Here is a 14,993-nt window from a genome sequence, read left to right as displayed (position 1 = left end):
CACATAGGGTGGATCCGGCTGTTGATTGTGGCCTGTGGAATGTTGTCCCACTCCTCTTCAATGGCTGGATATTGGCGGGAACTGTAACACGCTTTTGTACATGTCCATCCAGAGCATCCCAAACATGCTCAATGGGGAACGTGTCTAGTGAGAATCAGGACATTGGAGAACTGGAATATTTTCAGCTTCCAGGAATTGTGTACAGATCCTTGCGACATGGGGCCGTGCATTATGATGCTGAAACATGAGGTAATGGCGGCTGCTGAATGGCACGACAATGGGCCTCAGGATCTCATAGTATCTCTGTGCATTCAAATTGCCATCGATAAAATGCAGTGGTGTTCATTGTCCATAGCTTATACCTGCCCATACCATAACCCCACTGCCACCATGGGGCACTCTGTTCACAACGGTGACATCAGCAAACCACTCGCCCAAACACTGTCTGCCATCTGCCTGGTACAGCTGAAACCAGGATTCATCCGTGAAGAGCACACTTCTCCAGCGTGCCAGTGGCAATCAAAGGTGAGCATTTGTTGGTTACGACACTGAACTGCAGTTAGGTCAAGACCCTGGTGAGGATGACGAGCATGCAGATGAGGTTCCCTGAGACTGTTATTGACAGTTTGTGCAAAAATTATTTTATTGTGCAAATCCACAGTTTCATCAGGTGGCTGGTCTCATACGATCCCACAGGTGAAGATGCCGGATGAGGAGGTCCTGGACTGGCATGGTTACACGTGGTCTGCAGTTGTGAAGACGTACTGCCAAATACTCTAAAACGACATTGGAGACCGCTTATGATAGAGAAACGAGCATTCAATTCTCTGGCAACAGGTCTGGTAGACATTCCTGCAGTCAGCATGCCAGTTGCACACTCCGTCAAAACTTGAGAGCTCTGTGGCATTATGTTGGGTGACAAAACTTCACATTTTAGAGTTGCTTTTTATTTTCCCCACCACAAGGTGCACTTGTGTAATGACCATGTTTAATCAGCTTCTTGATATGCCACACCTGTCAGGTGGATGGATTATCTTGGCAAATGAGAAATGCTCAGGGATGTAAACACATTTCTGCACAACATTTTTGAGAAATTAGCTTTCTGTGTGTGGAACTTTTCTGGGATCTTTTATTTCAGCTCAAGAAACATGGGACCAACACTTTACATGTTGTGTTTATATTTTTGATAATGGTAGTTATTGTCGGTCGACTTTGCTGAGGCCATATGGTTGCTTCTGTCTGTCTACTTGTTTTTTTCCGTAGGCCTACTGTCCGTATAATCATTCCGTGGCTGGCGATGTCTGTCATTATGTATTGATTTATGCCCATGCTTCTCGATATAATCATTTATTCTGGCCCAGGCATGTTTACAGAGAAAAGTCAAACTGAAAATGTTTCTCCTGTCTCCTGGTTAGACTATTGTCAACAAAGGTTGTTACATTGTAACTACAAAGTCATTCAAATGTCACTTCACTTTACATCAAGTTACTCGCTCCTGGGTAAGTACATTGTAAGTACAGGTATATCCTTTGTAACAACATTGTAATTACAGAGTTGGTTGTTAAAGATTGTTATATTGTAAGTACAATGTAACTATAAGGGTTACACCTAATGTTCTCCTGTCTAGTAATTTATCCTGGATAGCCTATTGTCTGCAAAGGTTGTTACATTGTAACTACATAACAATTATAAAAGTTATACTCTATTGGCTTTCAAGATACATTAAGTTGCTTGCTCCTGGGTAGGTACATGATCGTTACAAGTATATCCTATGTAACTATGACCAATACTTAATGATAGAAGATGCCTTGCTACACGTGTTGTTACCAGGTCTTAGCCTTTTCATCAACCCTGGTATTACTTGTAGATTCGGCACCTTTTAGTTAAATGTAACAAGGTCAGATTTTGGTTATTGACATGGGATTTCACAGGTGACTTTCAAATGTGTAAATACAAAACATTAGTTACATTGTGGAACAAGAAACTGTGCAATAACATCAGTAGTTACACATGTGGAATAATCTTCAGCAGGTGAATGTGGAATAATACAGTCCTTGTTTGAATTGAGCAATAACTGATTCTGCAACAACCCTATTAGCATATAATTACATAGTAAAACGTATGTAAATACTATGTTGTTAACACAGTTATTATTATGTTAGTTACATGGTAATAGGGGCAACATAATGTAAAGTATTACCCCAAAATATATTACGAAGTGTAAATAGGATAATTTGTCAGAAAGTCAGTACCGTCCAAAACTAAGATTTGCGAGATTTAGGAATCTAGGTTAAGTAACTGTTTTCCTTGGGTTGGGATTATTTCAATCCTGCCCACATGCCCACAGCTGGCAGCACCCAAGTAATCATCACACAATGTACATGGGACAATATTTTTAAATTACAATAGCTCCAAATTTCAATGACTTAAAAACCTTAAACCAACTTTAAATTCAAAAAATTCATAGACAGATATTGAAAGCATTTAATGACGTCATGATTCAACCTCAATTTTCTCTGAGTTTCCAGTTGTCATGAAAGCACCATAATAATGCACAAATTATGGAAATGGAAGGCAACTTTGTCACTGACAAACTGAGAATCTGAGATCAATAAAAACAACCTTGTCATGAATCCATCAAAAGCCACGGCCTAGGTGTGCTGAGACACATATCGTAGGCTACAATATGAGGAGGAAATTATAGTCCTAAAAATGCTTTCCAGTTTCACTGACTCACCCAATGACGTGCAGCTCACTCACTGGTGATGACCGATGCGCTCTTGCCAAAAGCCTCTCAGATTAGAGTCTTCTCTTTTCAGCAGGAGCCATTTGCTTTCCAACCTGTTTTTTTCCAGGGATTGTATTTTAAGTATTGCGGAAGGCCTGTTTGGTCTGCATGCTGTTGTTGACTGACAGATTTGCCGCACGTTCCCTGACTGTAGACTATGCCTTGTTATTGGGATACACTCCACAGCTAGGCAAAAAATTTTTTAAAGAAGCTGTTGGTCCTCTGTAGCTAAGTTATACGCTTTCTCATGGTGTAGTAGGCTATTCAGAATTATTTCGTTTCTTTCTGAACAGACAGCAGTAACTCTATAACTTGGAAAATGTATTTCAATTTATCAGGGCTGCTGCAGCTCCTCCAGAACCCTTTGTGGGCTATGATTCTATAGTGTAACACTGGAGAGAGTTGCAAGCTCATGCATGTCTGTCAGAGCAGAGAGCGGTAGAGAGATCATAGAAAATGAATCTCTTACCAGTTCTGTGAGAGACACAGGCACGCTTCTTACACAGCCAAGCGTTGGTCTCAAATATAAACTCAGCATAAAAAGAAATGTCCACTCACTGTCAACCAGATACTCTTTTCATCAAACTTAACATGTAAATATTTGTATGAACATAACAAGATTCAACAACTGAGACAACAACTGAAAAAGTTCCACAGACATGTGAATAACAGAATTGGAATAATGTATCCCTGAACAAAGGGGGGGTCAAAATCAAAAGTAACTCTCAGTATCTGGTGTGGCCACCAGCTGCATTAAGTACTGCAGTGCATCTCCTCCTCATGGACTGCACCCGATTTGCCAGTTCTTGCTGTGACATGTTAACCCACTCTTCCACCAAGGCACCTGCAAGTTCCCGGACAATTCTGGGGTGAATGGCCCTAGCCCTCACCCTCCGATCTAACAGGTCCCAGACGCGCTCAATGGGATTGAGATCCGGGCTCTTTGCTGGCCATGACAGAACACTGACATTCCTGTCTTGCAGGAAATCATGCACAGAACGAGCAGTATGGCTGGTGGCATTGTCATGCTGGAGGGTCATGTCAGGATGAGCCTGCAGGAAGGGTACCACATGAGGGAGGAGGATGTCTTCCCTGTAACGCATAGCGTTGAGATTGCCTGCAATGACAGCAAGCTCAGTCCGATGATGCTGTGACACACCGCCCCAGACCATGACGGACCCTCCACCTCCAAATCGATCCCGCTACAGAGTACAGGCCTCGGTGTAACGCTTATTACTTTGACGATAAATGCGAATCTGACCATCACCCCTGGTGAGACAAAACCGTAACTTGTCAGTGAAGAGCACTTTTTGCCAGTCCTGTCTGGTCCAGCGATGATGGGTTTGTGCCCATAGGTGACATTGTTGCCGGTGATGTCTGGTGAGGACCTGCCTTACAACAGGCCTACAAGTCTTCAGTCCAGCCTCTCTCAGCCTATTGCGGACAGTCTGAGCACTGATGGAGGGATTGTACGTTCCTGGTGTAACTCGGGCAGTTGTTGTTGCCATCCTGTACCTGTCACGTAGGTGTGATGTTCGGATGTACCGATCCTGTGCAGGTGTTGTTACACTTGGTGTACCACTGCGAAGACGATCAGCTGTCCGTCCTGTCTCCCTGTAGCACTGTCTTAGGTGTCTAACAGTATGGACATTGCAATTTATTGCCCTGGCCACATCTGCAGTCCTCATGCCTCCTTGCAGCATGCTTAAGGCACGTTCATGTAGATGAGCAGGGACCCTGAGCATCTTTCCTTTGGTGTTTTTCAGAGTCAGTAGAAAGGCCTCTTTAGTGTCCTAAGTTTTCATAACTGTGACCTTAATTGCCTAACGTCTGTAAGCTGTTAGTGTCTTAACGTCCGTTCCACAGATGCATGTTCATTAATTGTTTGTGGTTCATTGATTGGGAAACGGTGTTTAAACCCTTTACAATGAAGATCTGTGAAGTTATTTGGATTTTTATGAATCATCTTTGAAAGACAGGGTCCTTTTTTTGCTGAGTTTAGGTTACAATGTTTCGCAAACCGTAAGCCCAGTTAGACATTATTGGGTATTGTGTGTAGGCCGGTGACAAGAACTCTCCATTTAAACCATTTTAAATTCATGCTGTAACACAACAAAATGTAGAAAAATGTCAAGGAATGTGAATTTTCTAAAAGGCACTCTATATGGATGATGGCAGTTTGTTGTGCGGGAGGTCGATAATGCATTATATCTCACACATACACTCATCATCATTATCATCATGGTAATAATGTGGTTTGTGCCAGGCTCTCTAGGCTCATGATCCTGTTTCCTTGTGTGGTGTGTGCAGTCTACCTCAACCACTTAGGGACCGCTAAGGAAAGCACAATGGCTGTCCCTTCCACAATGGCTTTGTAATAGCAACGGTGTGGGCGCTGGCAGTTAAGATCCCACATTATCAAAATCTCACACCAGACTCCATACTGACTCTCTATCTCTACTGATTGTAGACCTCCCCCTCTGTACTTATACTCTCTCTCTCTCTCTCTCTCTCTCTCTCTCTCTCTCTCTTCTCTCTCTCTCTCTCTCTCTCTCTCTCTCTCTCTCTCTCTCTCTCTCTCTCTCTCTCTCTCTCTCTCTCTCTCTCTCTCCTAGGTTCTGTGAGTCTGCAGTGTGGTGGAGAGGGGATGTGTACGTGCAGACCCAGTGTGACGGGGGAGAAGTGTGACACTTGTCAACCCGGCTTCCACTCGCTCAGCCCTGGTGGCTGCAGGTACGCAACACACCCACACACACATGACACACACTCACACACACTCACACACGCAGAAAATAAACAAACACATTGATGACAGAGGGAGAGTAGTAGACCAATGCATTTAAAGAGAATTATGATTTTTTTTTTCTGTCTGTATGCCTCTACCCTACGACCACGTTCAGAAGGCCACAAGATAGTGGAACATTCAGATTTATTGAGTAGAACAGCCATGTAGAAAACATGATCATGTCAGCTTTATTCATTACATTACGTTGTAGTACGTTGCTCCCTCCTGAACGCAACCTTGGATAGGTGCATATATTAGTTATCGTGTGTATTTGCTTTGACATGCTGCAGTGGTTTTAGCCATGAAGCACATCCATACTGACACTGACCTTGGCTGTTTCAGTAGTGTTGAGGTTTACACCAGGGCTGGAGCTGAACAGAATGCCAAAGTTTGGAGCCTCTTCCAGTTTGCAACAACCCCACTGCTGTTGTTGCTAATTCATCACTACTGCTGCCTGCTACTATTAACAATGCCATTGTTTTCAATGTCATTACTATCCCCTTGATACAGTAAACAGTCACTACTCCTCGCTTACCACCAAATTGTTCCTACCGTACCTCCTGCATTATGCACCAGCCTCTGTCTGTTGGACCTTAATATTTGTCACAAATCCATTTCCTGGATTGCCTGGTGACTCAGGGTGCTGGAAATATTGATATTACAGCATGACCCATGTTTAAATCAAATCAAAATCCAATTTTATTGATCACATACGGTGAATACAACAGATGTAGACTTTACAGTGAAATGCTTACTTACCAGCCCATTCCCAACAATGCAGAGTTAAAAAGTAAGACACATTTTTGCTAAATAAAAAGGAAATAGTAACAGAATAAAAACAATAAGGAGGCTGTTTACAAGGAGTACCAGTACCGAGTCAATGTGCAGGGGTACGAGGTAGTTGAGGTAATTGAGGTAATACAGCATGTACATGTGGGTAGAGGTTAAAGTGACTAGGCAATCAGGATATATAATAAACAGAGCAGCAGCAGCATGTGAAGAGTGTGAAAGTGTGTCCATTAATGTCAATATGGATGTGTGTGTGTTTTGTGTGTTTGAGCGTATGTAGTGTGTGTGTGTGTCTCCATCCCTCTCTCCCGCTTCCTCCCTCTCCCTCCCAATCCTTCTCTCCTTCTTCCTGTCAATCCCTCTCTCCCTCTCCCTCCATCCCTCGCCATCATTTCTCTCTCTCTCCATCCCAACCTCAGTCTTCCAGTGTTCTGCAGTGAAGTGAGGTGTGAATTATGCAGGCCAGTAGAGCAGAACAGAGTAGAAGCCTGCCCAGGGGATAATTGAATTATTCTTAATAGCAACCTCGTTAAAATATTGATTCTGTGTTACAGTTCTGGAGGAAAACAATCAATCAATGAAGATGATTAAACATGTTTCATAGAACAAAGCTTTTGATTGACACAGCAGTGACCCCACTTAACCAATCACGGTCGGTGATCAGGCTATTTTCAGCGTGTGTATGTGTGCGAAAAAGAGTAAGCGAAGACTGCACACCCCTTATCAGCATAATTAATCAAGGAAACAATGTGAATATTTTAGCAGACGCTCTTAATTAGGGTTAAGTGCCTTGCTCAAGGGCACATCGCCAGATCTTTTATCTAGTCAGCTCTGGGATTCTAACCAGCAACCTTCCGTTTACTGGCCCAACGTGCTTAACCGCTAGGCTACGTGCCGCCCCGCAATGTGTACACTGAAACAAAGAGTCACTCGACCAAATACTCAACCAAATATCTATTCCAACTTTCTTACATATGTCTTAACCTAAGTGCCCCATGACGTTATGGCCAGTTTGACCTCTGGCTGAACATTGACCTTAACAGGATGTTGTTATCGTTTCTCCGCAGGTCGTGTGACTGTGAAACCAGGGGCAGTGTTGGCATCTGCTCTACGCTGGACGGAGGTTGTCACTGCAAGGATAACGTGGAGGGACAGGCGTGTGACAGGTGGCTTTTATATTGTGCTGTTCTTTCTTCAAAAAAGATCAAGGAAAAATAGACATGTGACAGGTGACCCGTGATATGCTACTGTGTCACCTGAAATAACATAATACCTCACGGTTACCACAGTAGCAGTTTTTAGTGTCTCGCTCTTTGTTCAGTTAACAATGGTAGCTAACATTTCATATTGTTAGTACAGTGGAGTACTGGATTAAACCTTGATGCTGCCCTCTGCCATTGTTAAACAAAACATCTCTTTGACATTTTATGGCACCCCTCTTTGACAAACTGTTTTGAGTCGGCATGGTAACCCATTGAAAACAGGTTCATGATAACAGACGAGTACATTTTTCCGAGATGATTATACACGGTGTAAATGGTAGTAGACTTTTATTCATAGACAGTTAGGACACGTACAGTATCAACCAAGGACTATGGATGGAAATTAGCTAAATCTGATGCAATGGCATGTTGTACATCAGTTGAAAACATTCCCTTTCCCTTCAGTGAAAATGCTGCTCTCTAAGATTTACATGATTAGACAGACAAAACACAAACAAATCACGAGTTTGATATTAGCAAAATACGCAGCCATGAGACGATCCCCAGTGTTGAATTATTTTTCTTGTTTTCTAGCTTGTTTATTTTGTTGTGTTGTGTGTTATTTCATGCTCCATTGAACAAGGACACTCTTTCCCCTGATGTGACTTACATAGTCATGTTTCTGAACACCACCCACGCACATACTCAGATCGCACTCTCACATAACCAAACGCACACACACCTCGCTCCTCTACACACACAAACACACAACTTGTCTCCTCTACAGTCTCTCTGGAGGTAGTGTATCACAGTGTGACATCAGCTGGGGGGGATTGGCCTCGGCCGCCTCTCTATGCCCCAACACTGCAGCACAGACAGCAACACATGTTCACTTGGCAGATCGTCTCATACGACCTGACTCACAGGGCCTAGTGATGCTCTCTGAACTTGCTCCACAATATGGAGAGATTAGCCCCAACAAGCTGCAGTGATGAAGCATATAATGACAATGTGTTTTGTGCATGCGTGTGTGTGTGTGTGTGTTGTGCAGGTGCAAGCCAGGCTCCTTCAACCTGCAGGAGAACAACCCAGCTGGCTGCACGTCATGTTTCTGCTTCGGACACTCATTGGCCTGCAGATCCTCCAATCACCATGCGGCTATCAACATCACTTCTGACTTCCTTGAAGGTATTCAGCCAATAATGATTATCTTAAAAGTACTGCATTCAGCTAATAACTATTGGTGAATTGTGAACCACTTATATTGTGGTTATCATCCTGAGTCATTCTGCCATGCCCCCCCCCCCCTCCCCCCACCCTCTGCAGACCCAGACCGCTGGTCTGGACAGTTCTCTGGGGGACAGGAGTACCCTCTGCTGTGGAAGGAAGGTGAGGTCTACCTGCTACCACTCAGTGAGGATGACCTGGGCTTCTACAGAGCTCCAGGTGAGAGAGGCACAGCCGAAACACACACACACACACCACACACACACACACACACACAAAGAGCTAATGTCAACTTTAAGGTGAGATATCAGTAGGACCTGGAGTTTTTCCAGACCATATTACCTACCTGGAGAAGTGTGTGCGCTTCCGGGATGAGGAACAAATACATGAAGATTCTGCTCGGAGAGAGCTCAGACATCTAATATGTCAATCATATTACCGTCTGCCACCTATAATACCCTTGGCTTGTTACTCGAGATTATTCCTTTGTTTGATTGAACAATTCCCCATAGCATTGCCCAATAAGGTCATAAAGCGGGTTAACTGCGACACCATTTTCTCACAGCAGACTCTTATCATTACCATTAGCATATAACATTTATAGCTGTCCCCGCTACAGGAGTTAGGGGCTCTCTCTTTGGTTGCGTCCCAAATGTTACCCTATTCTCTATGGGCACTGGTCAAAAGTAGTACACTAAATAGGGAATAGTTTGCCATTTGGGACGCAGTCATGTATCTGGAGCCCCAAGAGAGAATAGGCCTGATGGAATTGGATGTCTTGGCCATGCTGGAAGAACAACAAAGTGGAAATCAGCCTGCCTAAGCTCAAGGTGGCTACTCACTGCACCAAGGATCAAGCCTAGCGAATCAGCAATCAACATAGATATAGAGAAACAGAAACAGAAACAGAAATCCCATTAGCTACCAACACATCCTGATGGTTTTATGTATGTTCATTTAGACAGGCGTCTTTTTAAGAACCCAAGCATGAAAAGCCTAAGATCACAGAAAACGCCTGGGAGGGAAAATGACTGGGTCCGTTTCGGGGGATATATTTAGAGTTTCTTATATGTTGTTAAGTCAACTTGGATATGTTTAGATTGTTTATTTATTAATGTGTTTAGTTTGCTGTTTTCTTGAAGCTCGTCCATCACTCTAGTGTCTCTGAAGGCCACCACATAGTGATTCGTGTTCAAGCCCGTCCCCTTATCTCGCCGGCACAGCACTTGTTTGTGTTGTTTTGCAGCGTAGTAAAATATGGAGATCTCTTGCCCCGCCGTCGCTTTTAATGATCTCATTTTCTCCCTGCCTTTTTTTCCTCATGTGTACAGTTACTTTAAAGATTAGAGCGGAGGGGCAGGCTGCAAGGATATGCAAAGGATTTCTCTCTTTCTCTCTCTCTCTTGCCCTCTCTCTTTCTTTCTTTCTCCCTGTTTGTGCAATAATCCTCCGGCAGCGTTTCTCGCTAAAGCGGAAGATAATTCTGAGTGACAATGCTCTGCTACCAAACAACACGGAGATGGAAAGCAATTTCTCTGATTCTTATTCATCTATTTGTCGCTTATTGCAGTGCGTCTCTTTTTACGCCTGGCTATGTCTAGAATCAGATCAGGATGTGTCTTAGTGTAATGAGAACAGAGAGAAGTGTTGGGGATCGACGTGTTTCTACCCGGCTTCCAGAAGTACCAGGCAACACTGCAGTGCCAAGGAACACAATCCTCGATATACAATGGAGGAAACTCAGGTCGGATTACTCGGAGCATTATCCAGCGATGTTCAGCTGGAGTCTTTCAAAGAGATAGAGAAGGCTATGAGGGAGTTACAGAGAGTGAAAGTGAAAAGCAAATTAATTTACCTCCAGACTTGTCCGCTTCCTCTTGGCCAAGAAAAGATTGCTGCTAGTTGACACGTAGTAGAAAGGTCACGTTCCTACGGCGACACAGCACTTGTCAACAGATTGAACACTTGAGTGAAGCCTGCTGCCAGATTCTATCATAGATTCCAAGCCAAAACCACTTTCCTCAACAGCCTCTCTAATCACTGACATGGCAATTCAAGTTGCAGGCTTCTCCTCTCCAATCCTCCATGCTCAAGGGTCCAACAGGTAGCTAACACCCCTCCTCCAGAACCAGCCACCTGTGCCCTAGGGCCTGACATGGTGCAGGATCATATTCATATCTACACCAGGCCATGGTGCTAACATGGAAATCCAAGAGAGGAAGGGACAGCACAAAAGGACTAGGGAGAGAAAAAGAGAGAGGGACAGTTTTCAGCATATGTCCTCTAGGCTGGATGTGAGCTGTAGAACGTTTATTATAAAATACCACCCTTATCCCTAATTGAATGTGAGCCTTAGAACGCTTAGGACAAACTTTCACCCTGATTGGATGTGAGCCCCAGAACTTTCCAGACAAACCAGCACCCTGATCCCTGATTGGATGTGAGCCCCATAACTTTCAGGACAAGCAACACCCTGATCCCTGATTGGATGTGAGTCCCTGCACATTCAGGACAAACCACTACTCTTATCCATGATTGAATGTGAGCCCCAGAACGTTCAAGACTAACCTTCCCCCTGATCCCTGATTGGATGTGAGTCCCAGAATGTTCAAGATCCCTGTGAAAGAAAATTAATTTACCACCACACGGATTGGGGTCAAGAAACATTCAAGAGACTCTATCACACCCACAAAGTAGATTACGTTTTTGGGGTCTGTTTCTTTTTTTAAGCTAACATTGCGTGTGTTACCAGGGTGCAGCATGGTCTAATAGATCCTGAATGTCTTTGTGCACCAGGTGGTGTCGTCTTTCTGCCTGTTCTCCATGTAATCATGTCCCTAGCTATGCTGCACCTGTAGACCAATGGTTCCCAGCTCCAGTCCTTGAGTATCTCCAACAGCGCACATTTGTGTCGTAGCCCTGGGCAAGCACACCTGATTCAACTTGTCAACTAATCACCAGGCCCTCAATTAGTTGAATCAGGTTTTGTTTTTTGTTGTTGTCCAGGGCTACAACAAAAATGTGCTGTTGGGGGTAATGGAGGACTGGAGTTGGGAAACACTGCTGCAGACTATGTAGAGCAGGTTACTGGATTCACACTTGGCCCGGTTTGGTCTCTCTCTCTCTCTCTTGCTCTCTTTCTCTCTCTCTCCCTGCTGGGTGAAGTTAGTTTGTCTGTTCAGGTATTGCTGCACAGTGATCGATGTAAGTTAGAGGCCTCTATGGGACTTAAAGTTGTTTGTTTGAAACGGTGGCCATCTAATTGAAATGGAGTTGATTTAATTGGTTTGGAGAGTCTAAACGCTCGATTGATCTCAGGGTTCCTCTACCGTTCACTAAATGTGACTGGGGTGTCAGGCATCGTGACGGGGACTTTGTGTGTCAGTGGAAGGAGGTCAGTCGTGGTTCAGGTTGAGCACGTCACAGAGAAAAGAAAGTGAACAATTATTTATTTTCACACTCAAAACACACACACACACACTCAACCATACACACAAACAGAAACACACACACCTACTGCTTTCACGCACGTCTTCTTAGTGCAATCAGAAACACTGTCATTCTGACTCACACAGAGGTCCACATTTTTAGCTGTTGTCTCTTTTCAATTACTCTCCTGTGATAAACCAATGAATACAAATCTATTCTAATGGTAGAATGCCATCTTGATGTGATCACAGTGAGAGTTCCAGTCACCCAGTGGGGTTCTGGGGGTGTCATAATAAAACACTGGAGGACCAACCAGAGGGGGCAGCGCTGAGTCTTTCATCCTGTGAGATGACTTCATTTTCCTGCCTAATCCCACCATCAAACCCCTGTCGTGGAAATTTTTACACAGGGACACTCAAAGACAATATTAAATGAATAATTGTTATTTATCAGCGCGCTGGAGAGGTTCCAACAAACTTAATGCACCACAGTGAATGTCTGTCAGAAGCTCTGACTGAGCAGTCCCAGCAGTTGTCTTATATACGGCTATACACAGACAAGTTATATTTGCATGATTTAGCATGATGAATTAATCATTAATTAATCATTAATCATTTTGTTTCATCCATGTGACAGACCAATACCTCATGAGGCTTCTTTCTCTCTAAGCTGAGACCTTGAAACTGAGATATATTTTTTTCGTTCTCAAAACAAGGTCTGGGCGTACTGCCGAATTGCTTCTACTGATAGTGAGGATTTTTACAGTCAGCCACTTGCATGAACACAGAAATTGGTTTATAGAACAGCACATGAATAGAACACAGAAATTAGTTATAAGAAAAGCACAAACATAAAAAATCCTTTACACCCCCATTGGCACTTATGTAGATCTGAGAGGACTGGATGAGTATAAGCAATATGGCAGTATCTACACCATGCCATCTGATAGGCTAGGTGGAAAATACACCATGTAACTTAATTACTCAAACCTCTTAGATAAACACAAGTGCCTATGAATTGATTTGTGATTGAGTGTCCCTGACGTAGGTCTAACATTTTAAGGGTACCAAGTGAATCACCTCTTGAATATCCAAAGCAACTAACAGTAAAACGCACAACAGTACCCACTAGTCAGACAATAGGGTCAGAGAAAGTCGACCAAAAGCACATCAGCCCATATACCCAGTACATCAACCTGGGGCAGGTCAGGCAAAAACATGACAAATCTGCCCAGAGAGCATTCATCCGGCGACGAGCAATGTGATGGAGAAGATAACTTCTCTAGGGCCAGTGGGACGATTTCGTCCCACCTACGTAACAGCCAGTGGAATCCCGTGGCGCGTTATTCAAATACCTTAGAAATGCTATTACTTCAATTTCTCAAACATATGACTATTTTACACCATTTTAAAGACAAGACTCTCGTTAATCTAACCACACTGTCCGATTTCAAAAAGGCTTTACAACGAAAGCAAAACATTAGATTATGTCAGCAGAGTACCCAGCCAGAAATAATCAGACACCCATTTTTCAAGCTAGCATATAATGTCACATAAACCCAAACCACAGCTAAATGCAGCACTAACCTTTGATGATCTTCATCAGATGACAATCTTAGGACATTATGTTATACAATAATGCATGTTTTGTTCAATCAAGTTCATATTTATATCAAAAACCAACTTTAAACATTAGCATGTGACGTTCAGAACTAGCATACCCCCCGCAAACTTCCGGTGAATTTACTAAATTACTCACGATAAACGTTCACAAAAAACATAACAATTATTTTAACCTCTTGGGGCTAGGTGGGACGCTAGCGTGCCACCCGTGGTGCACTCCATCAACAGCAGGTGCATTTCAAGAGCGGCAAATTTGAATCCAAATAAATGTCAAAATTCAAATTTTTCAAAAATACAACTATGTTACACCATTTGAAAGATAAACATCTCCTTAATCTAACCACGTTTTACGATTTCAAAAAGGTTTTACGGCGAAAGCATAAATTTAGAGTATGTTAGGACAGTACATTTACAAGAGTTGTGTGTAATGTTTTGTCAAGTCAAAGACAGGGTCACCAAAACCATAAAACCAGCTAAAATGATGCACTAACCTTTTACAATCTCCATCAGATGACACTCCTAGGACATTATGTTAGACAATGCATGCATTTTTAGTTCTATCAAGTTCATATTTATATCCAAAAACAGCGTTTTACTATGGCATTGATGTTGAGGAAATCGTTTCCCTCCAATAACCGGCAGTCAAGTCAGCGTAACAAATTAAATAATTAAAATTAGAAAACATTGGTAAAATATTATATTGTCATTTAAAGAATTATAGATTTACATCTCTTGAACGCAATCAACTTGCCAGATTTAAAAATAACCTTACTGGGAAATCACACTTTGCAATAATCTGAACACTGCGCCCAGAAAAATACGCGTTGCGATACAGACTAGACGTCATGTTGGGGAGATCTAAAATCGAAAATACTATGTAAATAATCCATTACCTTTGATTCTCTTCATCAGATGTCACTTCCAGGTATCACAGGTCCATAACGAATGTAGTTTTGTTCAAAAAAGCTCATCATTTATGTCCAAAAATCTCCGTCTCGTTAGCACATGATGTAAGCCAGCCGGACTTCTCGTCATGAACGAGGGGAAAAAATATATTTCCGTTCGTTCAAACATGTCAAACGTTGTATAGCATAAATCATTAGGGCCTTTTTTAACCAGAACATGAATAATATTCAAGGTGGACGAATGCA

The 14,993-nt window shown here is 42.9% G+C and overlaps 1 protein-coding gene across 1 annotated transcript in view; it reads left to right on the top strand.

Moving 5' to 3' along the window:
- Positions 1-14,993, top strand: part of LOC106562972 (laminin subunit gamma-3) — a 257,596-nt gene that overhangs the window by 119,518 nt on the left and 123,085 nt on the right. Inside the window, exons 6-9 of the mRNA XM_014128127.3 lie at positions 5,404-5,521; positions 7,430-7,528; positions 8,616-8,752; positions 8,891-9,010. Of these exons, the coding sequence (XP_013983602.3) occupies positions 5,404-5,521; positions 7,430-7,528; positions 8,616-8,752; positions 8,891-9,010 (474 nt within the window). The remainder of the gene's footprint in view (positions 1-5,403; positions 5,522-7,429; positions 7,529-8,615; positions 8,753-8,890; positions 9,011-14,993) is intronic.

This window comes from Salmo salar, chromosome 11 (genome assembly GCF_965601325.2).
Source record: "Salmo salar chromosome 11, fSalSal1, whole genome shotgun sequence".
NCBI lineage: Eukaryota > Metazoa > Chordata > Actinopteri > Salmoniformes > Salmonidae > Salmo > Salmo salar.
The sequence above is the reverse complement of the archived record's forward strand: the minus strand, read 5'-3'. Positions and strand labels throughout refer to the sequence as shown.